This window comes from Camponotus vicinus, unplaced genomic scaffold, assembly GCF_025532165.1.
Source record: "Camponotus vicinus isolate PSW18456_S1 unplaced genomic scaffold, iyCamVici1.0 SCAF_1, whole genome shotgun sequence".
NCBI classification, from domain to species: Eukaryota; Metazoa; Arthropoda; class Insecta; order Hymenoptera; family Formicidae; genus Camponotus; species Camponotus vicinus.
Window position 1 is genome coordinate 38256673 of NW_028141945.1, and position 20301 is coordinate 38276973.

A 20301-nucleotide genomic window follows, 5' to 3' on the forward strand; every position below is an offset into this window, starting at 1 on the left:
TTGCATTTTGTGAGCATTATTATAAATGAGTTTTATATTTGTATGTTACAGACAACTAGCTTCGATAACAACAACTCCGCTGTTGCGCATCAATGCCGGTGAGTGAAAAAAACTTTTATTTAACTTTAAGGTAACGGATTCGTAAAGATTGCAGATGTAGATGTAGATTGTAGATTGTAGATTGTAGATAAATCCGTTGCTTTAAAATGGATGAGCTAGAATGGATTAAATTAAATAAATTAAATTAAATAATTAAATTAAATTAATTCAATTAAATTAAATAATTTTAATAAGTTCTTTCGAACTTATGCTTTACATCTATTGCGAAAATATATTGAAATATTAATTAAAAAAAGAAGAGATCAAGAAAAGATTTTTTTGTAAAGATTTTGTCTAATTTATTAAATAAAGCACACGCATTAACAATTATCAATTTTATCAATTTTTTATGCTAATTTATTCTTATAATACGCACTTATCTTCTAATTGCTCATAGCTCATCCATCGTAGAATTTGTTTGTAGATATTGTTTTTAAACTTTACTTTAACTTAATATAAAGCCAAATGATGAATTAATTAAATAATTTGTAATATGATAAATACACACATTAATTTTATATTTTATTATAAAATATGATTTATAGAAATTTGTAGTAATTTGGCTTTATTTCAGTTAAAATAAAGTTATATTCAATATTTAACGAACGATCGTGAAATCGAACGATCGTTACTAAATGAGCGTAAATATTTCACGCTCTTTTGCCGGTAATTATTCGGCAAAAGAAGGAGTAATTATCTCCTTCTTCGATCTCTGATTAGAGATCGAGAAAGAAAGTGGCCAGGATCAACGAAAGGTAGGTTCAACTGGCCCGAAAACTACGGTTAGGATACGCGGTTAGGGCACGCGGTTACTAAAATATATACATGATTAGGTGAGGTGATGATTAGAGATAGATTCCTCAAATCTCGAATAATTTTAGTTAATCAGGAAGTAGGATTGTTAAGGCTATTAAGTAAAATCATTAGAATTCTTCTATTAATATTAGCGTTGTTAGGGCTCTTAAGATCATTAGAATTCTGTAATAGTAGGATTGTTAGAGCTATTAAAATTATTAGAAGCCTTTAATAATAGGGTTGTTAGGGCTATTAAGTAAGATTCATTCTTTCTTTTAATATTCCAATAATCCTAGGGGTAAATTAAAATTATTTTAATTAAGTTGAATTTATTTTTAAAAACGTAAAAATAAATATATCATGTTTTAAAAATAAAAATGTTTTAAAAGTGAAATTTAAATTATCAACATTATCTTCAGAAATATTAAAGAAATTGCATAATTATTAACGTTTAAGAAATCTTAACACGTTATATTTTATTTTAAAACTTAAAAATATATGTGTATTAAATCAAATATAATATTAAATCCAAATGTTAATGCTATCAGTATCAAATTATTATTTCGATGTTATTAAATATTTGAATAAATGGAATATTATTATTTGATATTGATAGCATCATAAATTTGTAAATTGTAAATTGTAAATTATAAATAGTTATAATTGTATTTTAATTATAATCTAACATTGATATTTTAATTGTAAAATACAATACAATTATGACTATAATTATATTATATGAAATTGTATTTACGATTGTAAATTCTTATGAAAATTATACGAAAAATTATCGATAGTATACGTATAATGATTACATAATAATGATTAACATAATAGTAATTCATTTGAATTAAAGTATTTGTTTCTGTAGTATATATTTTTGGAATATTCATAAAGGAGTAACTGTTTGTATTTTCATGTCAAAGAGTCATTAATAAATTCGGAAAATTTTTATATAAAATGTAAAAATTCGATGCTAAATTAATGATTAAATATAAGCATTATAAAATTTGACGGACGCCTTCGTTACAGAATCGCGAGTCAATTATAATAAATTTAATGATATGCTTTCCGTTAGCTTTATTTATTTATGAATTCCATATCGCGCGGAACTGAATATTCTTAAAATAAATTATTAAATTATGATTGCGAAAATACCATTCCTTCCGCGTTCTCTTCGCGTCCTTATACAAGATTATCATTTTAACAGAAGAATTTTATCGCTGTCCCTCTCGTCAGATAATATTCCTAAATATTGCTAATTAAATATAAAGAAATGTCGAATAAAAGTAAAGATTCGATGTGATCAGTCAACGATTAAATATTAGCTTCACAAAATTTAACGATCATCTTCGATATTCTAGAATCGCGAGTTAATTATTATGAATTTAATAATTTGTTTTTTCAGTTATATTTGTATTTACGAATTTTTTTTTCGTATCGGAAAATATTCATAAATAAATTAATAAATTACCGTTGCGAAAACACCATGTTTTTTTCGCGTTCTTTTTCGCGTTCTTAGACGAGATTGTCGTTTTAATAAAAGAGTTATCATTGTTCTTTCCGTTAAATAAACTTTAATGAAAGTTGCGTGGCTCGTACCACCGAGGAATCGAAACGATTTTCATCATGGAGAATTATTTCTCACCGGTTCTTGTGAGATCCATTCGCGACGTCTAGGTCGGTGCCCTGTTAAAAATTGGGAATTTTTATTGTAAGATTAAAGGAACTAATCTCAGGTTTTCCTGGCAATTTCCGAAAGCAATGATTTCGGTAGTAATTCAACGACGATACGCTTCTTTAACGTCGAATTAATTTAAATAATATATATTTAGATGAGAGAAATGTATCTTCTTTTTTCTTCGTTAAAAATGTTCTATCATTATTAGGATTGGTATTATTATTGTCTATATATATAATGCCAGAAAGATTGAATAGTAGATTAAATATGGATATAGCGTTGTGTATAAATTTTAATTTTTCAAGTAATTTCATATTATAATTAATTTGTATAAATTTTTTGAATAAAAATGATTACGAATGAATATATTTTTAATTAATATAATTTGTTTCTTTTGAAAAATTATTTCTAGGTGTTGGGGATATTAACATTAATTTTTAGTTTCTTTTAAGAAATTATTTGCAGGTATTGGACATCCATCGCCATTTTGAAATATTAGTTTTTAGGTATATACCATTTTATATATATGTATAATAAAATACATGCACAAATTCACGTATCCAAAATATTTTTATAATTTTTAATAATGTTATATATTATATATACGCGAAATTATACATGAATGTTACATAAAATGTGCGAATACTTAAAAATTTCGAGACAAATCGAATGGGTACCCCTATATCAGTAAGATATTGATTAAAAGAACAGAAATTATTAATTTAAACGTTATAAGAATAAGAATCTAGAGAATTAATCCAGAATTAATTGTTTAAAATTATTTGATTTATTTTATTTTGCACACTGTTCAAATTGAAATTTTTTAAATCTTGCTGATATCGGGTTCGATTCGTCTCGCGCACGCGAACGGTACCCCAAATTATATGTGTTCGCACATTTAACACAAACTCCAAAAATGCATGTATTTTATTATTTATAAATATAATCGTTCGTAATCACATTTCAATAAAAAAGGTCGTTATATCCATTTAATTTTCAATAAAGAAATATATTTCTTAATCATGGAAGAACATGTCTTTTGATATGCATATCAATTTCGTAAATTGAAGATAATAACGAGGGATAATTGTCATTGATTTATTGACTGAAATCATTGCTATCGGGAGTAGTTCGGAAGATCCAGGATTCGTTCCCTCCTACAGTGAACTTCCCGATGTTCAATGGATCACTTAACTTTTCTTCGCAGATTGATCTTGCGAAATCTGATGTAGAAACAAGATGTTAATCGTTCTCCATTTTTAAGATCACTCCTCTTTTTATCGGATTACCGGTATGTCACTCGCGTATCTGCAATTGAATATTTTGAATATTATCGATTTATTTATTCGTCGCGTTTTATCGCGAATTTTAAATCGCAATTTATCTTATAAAAATTCGCAAGTAAATCGGTCAGTGAATTGCATATTCACAAACATTACAGACCTCAAATGTTTGTCGAAATATTTTCGATTTTCTATATTTACGTGATAATAATTATATCGTGCACGTGTCTATTGAGAGCTTCGATTATTATATTATAAAAATTATACGTATCGCGATCAAATATTCCGCATATTATCGACTTATTTATTCGTCGCGTTTTCTCGTGAATTCGAGTCGCGATTTATCTTATAAAGATTCGCAATTGACTCGGACAGTGAGTACTGTATTTGTAAATATTACAGACATCAAATTGTCTGTCAAAATATCTTCGCATTTATGTGATAATTATATCGCGCGCGATTATAATGTCTATTGAGGCGCTACGATTATTATATTATAAAAGGTATACAGGTATATATCACAATCGAATATTCCGAATATTATCGATTTATTTATTCGTCGCGTTTTTTCGGGAATTTTAAATCGCGATTTATCTTATAATTTAATCGTTGACTTATACATTGAAGCTTTGTTTATCTTTCCACGTCTTTGAATATTGTTTGTAATAGTTCGTACAAAATGCTGGTGGTGCAAATATTTTCTTCTATAATTTAAGAGACGATCGATAACTTTATTAATGACTGTTTTAAAAGTGATTCTTTACATTATTTAAATCTTATTAAACTCTACAATTACATCGATTATTAGAGGGACTTTGAAAATAATTCGTTCTGTTATTTTCTATTATACGTAGTTACAACGCGATTTTTAATTATATTTTAAAGTTTATAGAGCTCATTTCATCTTATTCAGCTAATCATGCGCGAAATAGGATATGTATTTTATTCTCAATCGTGAAATTTATATAAAGTCGCGTATTAATCGCAAATAAATCGGACAGTGAATTTTATGTTCATAAACAATACGGATCACAAATGTTTGCCAAAATATCTTCGTTTGTCATCATTTTTGTGATAATAATTATATCGCACGCGTGTCTATTGATAGTTTAGATTATCATATTATAAAAATTATGCGTATCTCGCAATCGCGCGAATATTCCGATTATTGTCGATTTATTTATTCGTCGCGTTTTCTCGCGAATTTTAAATCGCGATTTATTTAGTAATTTAATTGTTGATTTCGAAGTTTATTCTATCTTTTCATTTTGAATATTTCCTTTGATAATCTATACAAAATGCGCCAGTAATGCAAATACTTTCTTTTACAATCGAAGAAACGATCAATAATTTTATTAATGACTCTTTTGATCACGATTATTTACGTTATATAAAACTTATTAAATTCTATTATTGCATATCTATTATTAATAATAAATTTCGCGTAATTAATTTTCGCTGATCAGTCTCGTCTGGACTATGTAAAAATTTTTAGTAAATTTTATATTATACGTATATTTTGGACATTTTCGTGTAATGAATTATTCCATGTAATAAATTATTTTGTATTAAATTTCGAATTATATTTTATATTAAATTTGTATTATATTTTGTCATATATTTTGTAATATGTATTTAGCATAAAAATATTATGCATAAAAATATTATATTAAGCATAAAAATATTATGTTGGTATGAAAATTATAATAAGAATATATAAAAATAATGTTAGCTATATTAAAATAGAATATATGAATTCTTTATATTTTATATAAGGGAAGAGACTTAAAATATTTTGCAACGTCTATATTTTTCGAGTCTTAATTATAAAAACTTTAGAAGAATCAGTGATTAATTTGACAAATTCTATACATGTATTAATAATTAAATTTTTAAATAATTAAAAAGATGATTGATAAATATCAAAGATCAGTTTACTGCTAATTAAGAAGATTTATAGAAATACGGTTAAAAATGTTTTTATCTCACAGCAGGCATTTTGTGTTTTGTATACATAAAAAAATATAAATATGACAATGAATATAGAAAAATATTTATTTCATCTTTGAATATTACAGTATCTTTGGCGATTGAATAATGTATTTACTATCAATTTCACATACATAAGTATCTTGTTATACAGCACTGGTACTACCGGCATTTTGTTCATATAGCACGGAACAAAACCAGAAATTGTGCACATTATATATTACCCTCTGAGAACATTCACTTTGGACATTGGCTTTGTAGTTCATGTCCACGTTTTCAATGTCCATAGAGGGAGTATCGCTTTCAGGGATCACCTATAAGCAGGCCATGACATCTCTCAGTCTTCTCTCTGATGCTACAAATGCTGAAAGAATTTAATTGTCCAATAGGGATAAAGTAATCTTTGGCCCGATTGGTCAATCTTGACACAATTGTCATTGGTTAAGATGAATGTCAATACGAATTAGGCCGATATTACATTTGTCGTACAACAAATTTTTAAGCACATTGATTGGCTGCGGGATAATAATTTTTTGAATCTTTAGAAACTTTCTATCCCACAGCCAATCAATATGCTTAAAAAATTTGTCGTACGACAAATGTAATATTAGGGCTCCTGCACACAGGACGCGGCAACACTTGCCGCGCGGGGGAAGCCGACGCGATAGCCAATACAAAAGTTGGATTGAGTTCAACTTTGACGCGCGGTGGATGTTATGTATCTGCTGATTGGCTTTCGCGTCGACTTCCGCCGCGCGGCAAGCGTTGCCGCGTCCTGTGTGCAGGAGCCCTTAGCCTTAGTCAGTTGCTACGAACAGTTGATCGGACTTTCTCAGCATTTGCGTTATCTCTGACTGTAACATCTTATCAGACGGGAAGCGGGAAAGCTCTTGCTGCATTTAAAGTGGATGAAATGATAACGTTCAGGTTTGTAGTGAATCTTGATATCTACGTTAATTAAATTTTTAATTATTTGAATAGCTTATTTTTTCATTGTCTGAAATCTAGACTTGGGTTACGTGCGTGATTTATTATGAGCTTTTCACATAACTTTTTATCAAAATTTTCATATTCATAAAGATGAATTAAAGATATGTGTGTGTAAAAATTTTCTTTAATTTCTTAAACAATTTATATTAAATGTTTTTGAGAATTTTGTTTAATGTTAAAAATATGAAAACCAAAAATACAAAAAGATGTTTTATATATCAATATTATTACATAAATTATAAGTATTGTGTGGCTTTTTATCATTAAGAGAGTGAGTATTTCTGGTTTCAGTTATCTGCTATCATTATTCTTTTTACTAATTATCTGAAGGATTTGGTTAAAACTTATGAGTCTTTATACTTGACAAAAATTGGCAATATGTCGATAAAATTTATTTTTATTGATATACTGCTGCTTGAAATTAATTTCTTTTTAAAAGAATAACATTCTGCAATCTGGTTACTTCAATAAGTATTTACTTATTCAATAGTTAACATAAATTTTTTATTCTGCAAAAGTAAATAAATATATGCTATTGTAATGCATTCTTAACAGATTTTTATTGTAAATTTATACATTTTATGAATTATTCATTAAAAAATTTGTTATTGAATATTTCTTATTTAAGTCAAGAGAAAATATATCAATTATGAAATATTAAATTCTTTTACTAGGGATTTTATAATGATCAATTAATACTATGTAATAATATTTGTTTTGAGATCTTTTGAAAAGTGCCTTCAATATTGTTTAAATTTTTTGAAATAACATTTCACTAGTTGTTACAATAAAATATGCATCAGTCTTAATTGGCAACTCATAAAGTTAAAGATAAATAATATTGTATATTCAAAAGATATTGTGTATGTATACACACCTTGTGTCAAACAAAATCAAACACAAGTTTTTCTAGCTTTCTTTATTACAAAATTTATGCTAAAATTGAATACACAGGCTCTTTAAAACAGATATATGGTAAAGATCCAAATAATCGATCTTGATCATTTCAAGTTAATAGTATATATTTTCTGTATTAATGTTAATATATGACATTAAATATTAATAACGCGCGATAATTTCTGCACCCTGTTGAGTAGAAGGTCACCTTGCTTTACCATCGCCTGATATTGCCAATTCTTACTGTCTGGCCGATTCGTCTCCACTACACCTCCGACTCGATCAACTTTGCAGTGTAATCGGCCAGCTGCTATAAAGCGTGATAATTCTCTGTAAAAAAATAGTAAGTAATACAAGTTTAAATATAATAAGTTTTTCTATACGTATAATTTCGTAATTTAAATTAAATGAGAAACAACTACATGTAAAACAATATATAACTTTGAAAACTATAATATTAATCTCTTATTGAAGTTATATCTTTCAAACATATGTTTCAAAGGTATCAAACATGTTTCATGCACTTGATTAATTGATCATGATTGACTTGTGAAAAGTAAAGCATCTGAAAGATATAATTCCAATGCAAAAGATTAAATAAATGCAAATGTCTCACGCGACTGTCCATTAAATGTTAACATACACACATAACACACATAATAAAATTAAATAATAGTACATTATACACTTACTGATCGATGTATTCTACTGTAACACCAAATGCTTCAGCCATATATTGAAGAGTTAAAGATCGATAAGATTCCAATAACTGTGTATACGCGAGTATTCGCATTTCTCGAACGTAATATCGATAATGCGGAAATACTAGATAATCTCGGCGCAACAATCCTTCAACATGTGCTGAAACAATTTTTGATAATGATAAAGTTTCCTCAATATGAAAAAAGAAATTTAAGTTTCATTAATTTACCAAGATTTTTGAAGAAATCTGCATAATGACAATTATATAACGAGAACAAATAATCCTTGACATCCTGATTACTATGGAGAACTTCTAATATTTCGGATCCCTTAATGATTTTATCTCTCAGTTCATTACGTGGTAGACTTATCATGCTCAAGTATACAGTGTATCTCACAAATGTATTATAATCCATAAGTTCATAACTCGTAAACGTGCTAATAGTATCTAAAAAGAAATTTGCAGCTTCTTTGAAGTTGCGAACTGCTATACAATATGTTCCTTGATAGACTTTCAAACGGTTTCTTCTGTCCCAATCGCCACCTTCTTCTATCAAACTTTAAAATGGATAATACACATTAATTGTTATAAAATTACAATTGACAAAATTTTTTTTTCCACCTTTACTAACCTTTTAGCTTTTTCAATATTTCTCGTAATATGATCATGATCCAGATAGAACAAGCCAATTCTAATATTGTGGAACACAATGTCTAATCTATGTCCTAATGATACTGTTTTGTCGTAAGTTTTCCTAAATGCCAAGATTGCACCTTCCTTATCGCCTATTCGACACAGATATTCAGATTTCTTTAAGTTAGCTTCCCGAACTTCCATTTCACTCAAATTTTTCTCAGCATCCTCGATAGCATCATCATGTATCTTCAACTGTTCCGCATTATGTGCCTTCATTGTTGAAAGAAGCGCTTCATCTACTGTCCAATCCAGGCTTTTACATACCTCTTCATAGAATGGAGCCATATCTATCGAAAATATCATTGTTTGATTGTGAGATTGATTTTATAATTACATTATTAATTATATTTTTTGATAATTATATTATTAAATAGTTAATGAAGTTAATGAATGATAGTCAATGTGACATAGAGGTTATATTTGGAGCAATGTCAAATAATATATTCAATAATCAAGGTGAAAAGAAAAGCAGCAAACTTATTGAATAATATAAATTACGCTCTTAAATCACATAAAGTTGTTAAAGAAATAATATAATATGGATGAGAAAAAGATGCAATCTCACTTTCGGCTTTGATAGCATCCAGGAGTTTCGTTTTCAGATTAGGGTCATCCTTGTGCTCGGGAAGACTCAGCAAGAATTTAGTTTGTGCCAATTCCAAGTTCGGATTCTTCTCCAAACCTTCCTCTTCCAAATTTTCCAACGGCATTGTGAACTTTTAACAACAATACACACACTCCCAATTCCCAATGCTGTAATGAGCTGACACTTTTCTGTGTGGCTCTTTAAGCATAGATAAAAAAAACATCTTGATGCGGCACATTTCGCATTCTAACATCGGAAGCCATGTTTTTTTAATTCAAACTAATCTCGAAAGATGGCGTCGTTGTCCCCGAATTTTTTGCGCCCAATTATCGCCAGCCATTTTCCCTCATGGCGAGACTGTTATATATATAAAAAGCGCAAGATTTATTTTTAATTATAAAAAGAAAATATTTTATATTATATGGGAGAGAAGACAATTTTTGCAATTCTTAACTTTTTTTCAAGTAAGAGTTCATTCATTCTTTTAATTAAAATAGTCTTGCATCCTAAGAATAATATTTGATATATAATATTAGATATATAATGTGTTTCTAAAGATTATCTCTTTTAGACATTTTTGAAATGTCTTTTAGATTTTTTGTGTTGTTTAAATATATAGATTGTAATAGTAATATAAATAATATTGAAATAATAGTATTTGAATAATATAGTTTTTAATAATAGTAACTTGCTATATTTGACACTCAAATTTTGAATATCGAAAATCACAACCTTGATTTCCTCTTCTCTTAGTTCTTATTAAAATAATTTTTTTATCGCGTACAATAACGAAGTGAGAGGGACAGGAGAGGCGCATTCGAATGATAAATGCATCTCGCTTATTTTAACGAGTTAATTTATTTTATTTAATTTTTTTACACAAACTGCCAATGATTCGATTAAGATGAATCCAGAGAAAGAGAAGTCTGTCTCCACAGAATATTTAAAATTTACAAGAGAATTGCTTACACGAGAGATGCGACTTGGTTCATTCCGTTTGCCATTTTGCATAAAGACTCAAAGTATTCTATAATTCTTTTTTTTAAGCGCCACTAATCTTTTCTCGTTGACTTTACTATTATTTTCTTTGTTTCCTTTTTCACAGCGATAACAGAAGAGAAATTAATGATGAGATACATGGAACAACAACAGCGAAAATTGGCTCATAGAAAAAACGCAGTGATTCGTAAGTATGATCGTTTATATTCTCGTTATCAATTTTCTTATTTTTTTCATGTCGTGTGTGAAGCGATCGGCGCCATACGTGAATGGCAATACAGAAGGATTTTTTTCTATTTGATTTTTCTTAGTGAAAAAGAGCCCCTATAAATATGGCGAAAATTGAATTCTAAGTTTTTTCCCGACAATTCTATGTTTTGAATCTTTAGACGCATTTACTTTTTTCATTATTCAAAAAGTCGTTACAACAATGGCTTTCATGCTCACTAATTTCACAATATTTATTATTTGCGTAATAATCATATTTATTAATATAATAAATAAAAATCATTTAATTTCTCACAGAAAGATGTATATTAATATTATTTTAATTTTACTCTGACATTTAATTTCAGCAATTCCCGTCATAAAAATACAGCAACCGATCGATTCAAGCGCGATCGAAAAGAGCATGTCGATGCATTCTCGTCGTTTTTTTCTCTGGCTCACGATCACCAGATCAGGAACAACAAATTGATGCAAATCGGGAGGAGAGAGATTCGACCGACAGCTGAAATCGTGTGTAAGAAACAGCTGATGAATAAAAAAATCACGAACTCTAATTCGTCTTTCGATCGAAATAAATCCGCCGAGGGTCCACGTAACCGTCGTCATCTTTCCACCTTGTCGATTTAAAACGATCATCATCATGCCGGCCTCAAAGGTATGCAAAGTAATCGTTATATCTTTTGTTTTTGTTATTTTACTCTTATTATTTTCCTTTAAAACACAACACACATCATACGTTCAACAGCTTTTAGTCCACTTTAGTGGATTTAGCTACACTTAATGATCCTTTAATAATTAGTTAAACGCACAATTTTGTCCTCTTATTTACTTAATCGACTCGGTAGTAGTCTAGAGAATTAACGTTAAAACATTAGTCTCGGAAAATGATAGGCGAGGATGTCGGATTTTTCGCGCGATTGTGATTCGAATAAGAGAAATTTCTGGAGCGTACACGCTTTCAAAACGCTTTCTCGCTTTTGGTTCAAATGATCCGTCTATCTATTTTTCGATACACGTATGACTGAAAATTTTTCTTTTTTTCTCGAAAAATCAATTTACACGCAGACTTTTATCGAATATTCATTAGTGCATTTATCAGACCTCCGAATATCCCGCAGCATCAATATCTTTAATATCGCTTTCAACATCGCTATTACGCGCGCGAACACGTTTCCTTGCACACCAAGTCGTTATAAGAGGATCGTATATATCGCATTAAGGGATGGAGAGCAGAAATACAGTTGCCAATGACCGCATCGAGCGTTCTACACTTACAATTAGCAGAAATTTTCTTCGGGTAAAGAATACCATGATTTCGGTGTTATATCAGTAATGTATTTGTAACAATTCATTTTTCACATAAAATATCGTAGTACGGGTAGAGACATACAGATTTACATATTGCGGGATACTCGGGTATCCACTGTGAGCACCCAATATATAACGTCCGTTGGAGATCTGCGTGGGCTTCGTTAGGTTCGGGCGGCAAGGAGCAGAAATTTTTGCAAGGTATCGTCGAGCATCCGTCACCCTTCCTTATCCCGCGATTTATTCGTAGGATAGCGATGAATATTCGAGAAGTACATTCGTTAATTCGATACAGAACACATCTCGATAGTCCGAACGCAACGTACCGATCGACGACGTCGACGGAACGAATGATCCGATGATCCCTCGCGGATCGGCATTGATCGTTCGGACGCACACGTAGATACACCGTTACGTTTAATTAGTTAGGTAGAATAATAGAGGTTCGAAGCGATTAAAAAATATGTCGGAGGCCGGCAATCCGGCCCAAGCTCTCTTACTCGCTTACTCCTGGATTTTCTTCTTTTTTTTCTTTTTGCTTTGTTTATTCGACACGTTCAACAGCGAATCCACTTTTATATCTGTATAATATATATTTATACTTAATAGTAAAGTCCTTATAATATATAGCAATCAATTTACAATCAGTTAGTTAATTTGATTAATCGAAGAGTCAATTAATTAATAGTGTGACGGCGGATCCGCCAGTCGCAGCGAGACCAGGCGACGAATATAACGCAAGTATATAATTCTCACCATTTTTCATCATTTTGCGATTTGTGATGAACGTTGTTGCGCGATTAACACACCGATGACACCTATTATTCTTAGCCGCCGCTCGGAATCGGGGAAGAGGAGGGGAAGGAAAAGAGGGATCTGGACTTTTGAAAAACATCTACTACGATAAATTTCGATCGTACGTGATTCGCGATCGTTATGCGTGTTTGAGGCCGATGACGGAACGAAAGAAACATCTATAATAATATAGACATCAGTTATTATATCAACGATTCTCTCATCTATACCCTGTGCATTATCTTAAATGTCTCGACACATTTTAGGTGGTTTCACCCGAGATAAATGTGTGCTGCTCGCTCTTATCCTTACATATATAATCAATATATAATATATTTATAGTTTATTTATAATATCTATATATATTTATATATTTATATATTTATATCTGTATATATATTTATAATCATGCCAGATGCGTCACTTTACAGCGTCGGTCAGCGACAAAAGAGGATGTCGATTAATGCCAGCTATAATATCTATTACGACTGCATGTATGTACGTGTCATCGTGTATCTAAGTATGCATGCACGTACATGTTGTGTACACGTACGTGTTTGTTTTTCATTAATCGCGTGTATTAATATGTATATATTTATATATATATGTATAGTGACTTTCGGCAATGCGAAACGCATAACAGAATATAATTAACGAGACAACGTAACGCGAGTATGTTAATAACGACAGTAACATATGTAACTCCACAGCGATATCGAGTTTTAACGATAAATAATAATCAGAGTTGTAACGAGAAACGGTGATGGCTGGTTGCGGGCGCGAGGTACGAAAGTGGATGGCGGTATGATTAAACAAAGTACACCAAGTGGTCTCTTTCTTTTGTTCTGCCTCTCGTTAGGGCATACATCTTATATTTAAATAAGCTCGGCATCCGGTTGCGCGGGCGATCTTACTTAGGTTCTCGGATTATAATAATTCGGTCGATCGTCGGCGGATTCTATCCCGCGCGCATTTACAAGGCCGGTTAGGCTATATTAACATCGATTAATATCAACCTTAGTTTAATCGATTTTCTGTCTCCTTCTAGTCCTAGTTGGCGTAAGAGATAAATAAGTTATTCCTCATCTTTAGACGACGCGAACAGATATATCTATGGAAATTTTAATGTACAAATATTCTCGAAATATTAGTTTGAGAAATAGTGAACATTATTCGAATTAGCACATTTCTCAAGTTACATCTATATAAATCAACGACTTTTCATGCAAAATTGTTTATATGGCGATTTTAAGAATACAAAAATTTTCAGTAGCATATCTTTCACATATTAATATTCGATTATTTCTTCTATAAATATATCTATAAGTTTGGAAAAATAATTTGCTCGGATAAGGATTAAACTACGGTTAAATATGACCAACGTTGATGAAAGCATGACCGTGCCGTGATTAAAGAAACACCGGCGCAATCGGGCTTAAGCTTCTTTCTACTATGTGCAGTAATCTTAACGATACAATGACGATAACGATTAATATTTACTCTGTTAAAGATGCTGACGAAAAACTCATGAGAGCGGCGAGCATAATGACAACGCGCGGCTCGTAATATACTCGTCTTTTGCTAGTAAAGAGAGGAAATGTGCGATATTCGCTGGAATAATTATTCGATAAAAGTGCTTGGATGAAAGTAAAAATTGTAATATTTAAATTATAGAACACTCTCCGGTGAATAGCAAGAAACAACGGAAAAAACAATAGCACGTATCTCTTATTCGGAAAAATAAAAACGTCCGGCCCGAGTAAACTGTAGATACGCAACATTTAAAAGTAACCAATGATGATTCTCAAGCACGAAAATATATAAACGATTAATCGGTGATCGCGTTCTCGACTTGTGTTACTAGTATAATGACAAACACGAATCCGTAGAAACGTCAGAGAATATATGTATATACTTGAAGATGTGTTATTTCACAACCGGGTTTCGTAATTCCAATTGTACACGAGCCTGTAATTTTTCATGTACTTCTCTTATCGCTTTTTACACTTGGACTAATTTTGTTCGGAAGATTTTGCACCTTGAGAAAATTAAAAAAAAAGTTTGCCTTACGAATTTATAAATGAAATTAAAGATTGAAAAATTATAATAAAGAATACGCAATTTTTTAATTTTGTTTATAAATTATCGTAAAAATCGTAAAAGTCGTTTTTGTTGATCGTAGCTCATTATGTTGAATTTTTCAAAAGTACACCTGCATTTTTATTTCATTAAGATATCCATTATTCCAGTAAGATATTAATGGAATACCTATTGTATAATAATGGATAATCTATTTTATTATATGAAGTATTATAAGCCAATTGACTCATATCGAATAGAATAGATATCCATATTATTATGCATCTGAATATTGCATACGGAATCAAACTTAATCGAGCTAAAAATTTCACATTCACAAAGGACTGTAAATATGTTTTGTTCGGTTGTACCATAATGAGATACCAATAAAATATTTTTTAATTTTCTCATAAAAAATCTTTGGTTCTTCCGAGCATTGTAAAATCGAGGTGCGAATATTGCTTCTAAGAAATAATATTATGCGTCGTCATATGAAATAGAATAGATTTCTCGAGAAGAACATCAAGACAGCTATTTCGACGACATGAAAACGCGTCACAATCTAAATCACAGCGATAGACGCGTGCTAATCAATCAATCAAACATGCAATATAGTAACAATATAACAAGCCAACAATAATGGAAATCGCGGTGCAGTACACAAACACATATGTAAGCAAACGGTGTCATCGTTCCAACTGCGTAATTTTAGCGTATTTCTCACGAAGATAAAACCGATATAATTTCGGTGAGTTTCATCCTCGATATAATAACATTACATAAAAAAAAATTACAAAAAATTTATCGCGACTATATCGCGTTGTCGTATATTCATGGTATTCGTTCAAATATCACGAATAAATCGATAAATAATATAATTTTTTTTATATGTGATCTCTGGTATCGAAATCTAAATTCATCGAAATTATATCCGTTTCAATATCTGATAATTTTTTGGATAACTTTACGCTTTATTTTATTTGCACCGCGATACGTAAACCTAATTCGCTGTATCCTATCGACTTTCGAAGACGAACAAATTAATTTAGAATGCGGGATATCCTGTTCGTTCTCGATATCATTTGTATTCATCAAAATATGAAAATGCGACAATACAATTTCAATGACGAAGATCTTTATCAATCGGCGATGATTAGCTGATGTCGGTTGATCGATGGGGAAAAACGCGCAATTACTTGCTCGGCTGACCTCGGCTACGTCGACCGAATTTGTAATCGCGATCTGCTCGGCGTTAATAAGGTCGCCGTTTATCGTCACGGTTATCGGTATATACTTGTTTCATGTGTGTTTGTGTGTGGGGGGGGATGTATGTATAGTATTTTAACGGTCGGATCGGTACAAAATGCGATCAGCGAACCTAATCTAGCAGAGGCTTACGTTCGTTGCGTGCGCCATAGTTGCGTTTCACGAGCAGTTTCCCATTCCCGAGCCGCGCGCCCGTAATTATTCACGTAATCGTATATCGAAAGCGAGATAAAAGAAATATGTGAGAGAGATGGCAAGACAAAGTAAAAGTAAATAGAAAGAAATGAGAGAAAACGAGAAACCGATGGTTGCACCGAATACCTCAGAAGATTTGACAGAAAAACTATAGATATATATATAGCGTTATTCTTCATCACATTTTTTCAATGATATAATCTTTCCAAATTTAAAACATTCGATATATAATATTAGGAACTAAGCTTTAATGATAATAAAATAAACGTTATATTAATTTTTATTATGTTTATTTTAATGAACATTTCATCATTGACATTAGAACCTCGATGTTTTAAATAAAGAGAAAGATCTTCCGGATATTGTAAGAAATAATGTCTATATGTTCTCTCATTTGCGCCCATTATGGGATATCTTGTATGTAGAGCCGGATAGAGAGCAAAGGAGAGAAAGAGAAGGGAAAATCGCAAGATAGAGACAGACCATAGATCGATAAAGAGCGAGAGAGCGCGCGCAAATTGCTCGCAAGTAGCATGTCGCAAGAGAGTTTGCAATTCGAGGATGGGGGAGACGACGCATTCGGGGAGACGACACGCGGCGGTGCGACCCCGACGTTGAGAGCCTTAAGAGACATGTGTAAAAATACGTAGAAAAGATAAACGCGGCGCGGCATACGCGCGGTATCGCAACAGGAGGCGATCGGCAGGCGGGGCGGGGACCGAGCGGGGGGGCCGTTGAAGGTCGATGATAGTCGGTGGATGGTGAACGATACGGTGCTTCACATCGATTATCATACACCGTCGTAGGAGAGGTCGACCGGCGGTCTGTGATGCGATGGTGCGAGGTAGGACGACGACGTGGTGGTGGTGGGCGCCGCGCCAGCCGCGCCGACGTAGCCGGGATAATTGGCGCTGGGCGCGTGTATCGCCGCCGGTGGTGCCGGATAAGCGTCGAAGGAACTCGAATATGAGCCGTTGTACGGGTACGGGTTAGCCGCCATCGGATGACCGAGGGCGGCGGACGGGTGCATGCCGCTCATGCCGCTCATTCCGCCGATCCCGTAGGTTCGCTGCATCAGGCTGGACTCGAGGCCGCCGAACAGGTAGCCGTTGGTGGAGCCCATCGGCACTGGATAATGCGGTCCGGGTATGATGTTGGGATACGAGTTACCGGGATGATTCATGCTGGGGGTGTAATTACTGGACGCGAGATTCTCCACCGTGTAAGATTTGCTGTGCTGCTGCTGCTGCTGTTGTTGATGCTGTTGTTGCTGTTGTTGCTGCTGCTGTTGAGACTCCTGATGATGACGACCATTCATGCCGTATAGACTTCCGTAAACCCCGTCGTTTGGCGAGTGATGCAGCGAGCTGGGATAGATTCCGCCACCCGGCGGTAACGGTGGACTATAATTGGACATCCCGGTCGGTCCGGCCGGCATGCCGCCGAAACCGGACATGTAGGACTGATGATGAGCATCCATCTTCTCCGCTAAAGCGTCGTCGCCTGGCATACCCGGATGCGAGTGCTGTAGACGCTGGCTGCCACCGTCGGCTATGCTCGGGATCTGATCGACCAGGGATTCTAGATCGCTCAAACTCTTGGACGCCACATCTTGGCCGGAATTCCTCTTGATGCCGTACTGCTCGTGCGGATGGTGCGGTGACATGGACGTATGCGTAGGCGTGTGCGGATGTGGCGGCGTCGGATGCGAGTGATGAGAGTGGTCTTCGGCGGTCTGGCTGAGGGGCGTCGGCGTCGTTTGATGCGGATGCGGATTATGCGCCTCCGGCGTCTGATCGTGGTAGCCCATATAATTGGCATAGGCGTTGTGAGACGGCGTGCCGGGACTACCGTGATGACCGGTTGGATCGGGCCCACCGGCCGGATTGTACTGGCGATGGTCGTTACCCATGTTCTGCTGCGACATGCTAGTGGGTGGCTCAAAGTCTGGATGTTCGACGCTGGGCGACGTTAGTGGCGACGGCTCGAGATTGTTCTCCGACGATATTCCTGTATTGATCTCCGACGACAGGTCAGAATGCGTAAACGACAGCGACATGGACTGAGAGGACTTGGGACTCTGGGTATAGTGCATGTGTACCGGGCTCTGTTTCGCGCTCATGTTGTACGGGCTATTATCGTTCATGCCCTGGCCGTAAAAGCCATCGTTCATCGGTGGTTGCGGATACGGAGCCATGTGCGCAAAAGCTTTCGGGGGTGACATCAACGGCGGTGAGAAGCAGTTCGACACGGCGTTGCCATAGTCGTTCAGATGACCCATCGCCTGATGTTGCTGCTGCTGTTGCTGTTGCTCCCTCTCGCGATTCTCCCGCTCCAACTGCTTCTGCTGCTGATGTATCTTCTTCGGGCGACCGCGACGCTTCTTGATGACCTCCCCGTTCGCGTCCAGCTTCTCGGGATCCGGCGGCGGCTGATCTTCCGGGTTCTTAATCTTCTTCGGTCTGCCGCGCTTTTTCTTGCCGGGTATCAGGCCCGAGTCCTGTTTCACCAGCGCACCGTTGATCTCCGTGATTCGGTTCTCGCCATCGGGCAAGTCGTCAGCGTACAGCGGCTTCTTGTCCTCGATCGCTTCGTGATCCTTCTTCTTGAGTTTCGAATCGGCGAACACGATGTCCGACTCATCCAGATGCGGGATCGTGCCATTCAGATAGTCGCGGAACTTCTTCAGGGCCGCGTAATATGGCACCTTGTCGGCAGCCCGTGGTAATTGGGCACACCTCGCGCTGCTCGAAGGCATCACCCACATGTACTGCAACGCAACATTGAGAAATGAGAATTTTGAACTTTAAACACACACACACACACAATCTAATAAAATAGTCTAATAAGATAGATATCGATACAATTTCACATGTCGAGACGCTACGCGAAAATTTCTATATGTATTTATTCGTGATGAATATTGGAATATCAGATTAGTATTTTTATCGAATTCTTATTGAAATTATATCGATTTTAACATTTTGTACAATAGGCGAAAAATATTCTATAGATCTTCCATCTTTTGAAATTTCTTTGGACATTTTGAATTTTTTATATAGAGCGGCTGTTTTACCGTGTTTGTGCCGTCGACGAGATTAGGCTGTCTTCCGAATCCAAACTCCTTCTTTCCCGAGAACACCTCGTATATGAGTTTACCGTTGAACACGGCGATTTTTGGCTTGTATTTTCGCAATTTCTCGAGCAGAATGTGACTACCTGCAAATGAAAACAATGATTATATCGTTTGTACTCTCTCGTTGATATTAAAAGTAATCCTATTATTCTCAATAATATTAATGATTTATTGTCATTAATATTAATAATTTTATACGTCATTATATGAAGAAAACGTAATAATTATGAATAATGTAAAATGAGCAAAGCGAAACATTTTGTACTAATAATTTTGTGTAATCATATCGACAAGTACCGATGTGATTGTAATTATTGCAGAGAAGCTAAGGAGCCATTTATCAAAATTATAAAAAATTCTTTTTTTATTCCAAATTTTTCTACTCCAAACTTTTTTTACTCCATGTTTAAAAATATGCTCTCTATCTTATTCCCGGCATTTTTCGATTACACGATCGCATAATGATAATTCCGTCATTCGTCTCATATTTTTGAATTTTTATGTGTCGGTTAATTTGATAAGCGTATCGATGAAGACCTCAAAAAGAAAATACCGCGAGTACACTAATTTCGTTTC

General features: G+C 33.7%; 2 protein-coding genes and 1 long non-coding RNA gene across 8 annotated transcripts in view; 1 reads left to right on the forward strand and 2 right to left on the reverse strand.

The window, feature by feature from the left end:
- The first annotated feature begins 7627 nt into the window (after nt 1-7627).
- Nucleotides 7628-15283, forward strand: LOC145966123 (uncharacterized). 3 transcript variants are annotated; one of them, XR_014436968.1, is made up of 4 exons: nt 7628-8077; nt 10825-10905; nt 11294-11601; nt 14560-15282. It is a non-coding gene; the product is annotated as an uncharacterized LOC145966123 (long non-coding RNA). The 3 variants fall into 3 exon arrangements; XR_014436966.1 differs by lacking the exon at nt 7628-8077 and adding an exon at nt 10083-10183 and having other exon boundaries at nt 14560-15283; XR_014436964.1 differs by lacking the exon at nt 7628-8077 and adding an exon at nt 10641-10741 and having other exon boundaries at nt 14560-15283.
- Nucleotides 7752-9951, reverse strand: Rpn7 (regulatory particle non-ATPase 7). Its single transcript, XM_083089923.1, has 5 exons — nt 9699-9951; nt 9069-9420; nt 8666-8994; nt 8427-8595; nt 7752-8064 (listed from the first exon to the last, which is right to left on the reverse strand). The coding sequence occupies exons 1-5, from the start codon at nt 9841-9843 to the stop codon at nt 7890-7892; spliced, it is 1170 nt and encodes a 389-aa protein (XP_082946049.1). The 5' UTR covers nt 9844-9951; the 3' UTR covers nt 7752-7889.
- Nucleotides 12260-20301, reverse strand: part of Tdg (Thymine DNA glycosylase) — a 108672-nt gene continuing 100630 nt past the window's right edge. For all 4 annotated transcript variants that reach the window (XM_083089864.1, XM_083089873.1, XM_083089855.1 and 1 more), the window contains 2 exons: nt 19666-19808; nt 12260-19359 (listed from right to left, as the gene is read on the reverse strand). In XM_083089864.1, coding sequence (XP_082945990.1) covers nt 17380-19359; nt 19666-19808 — 2123 coding nt within the window. In that variant the 3' untranslated portion in view covers nt 12260-17379. The remainder of the gene's footprint in view (nt 19360-19665; nt 19809-20301) is intronic.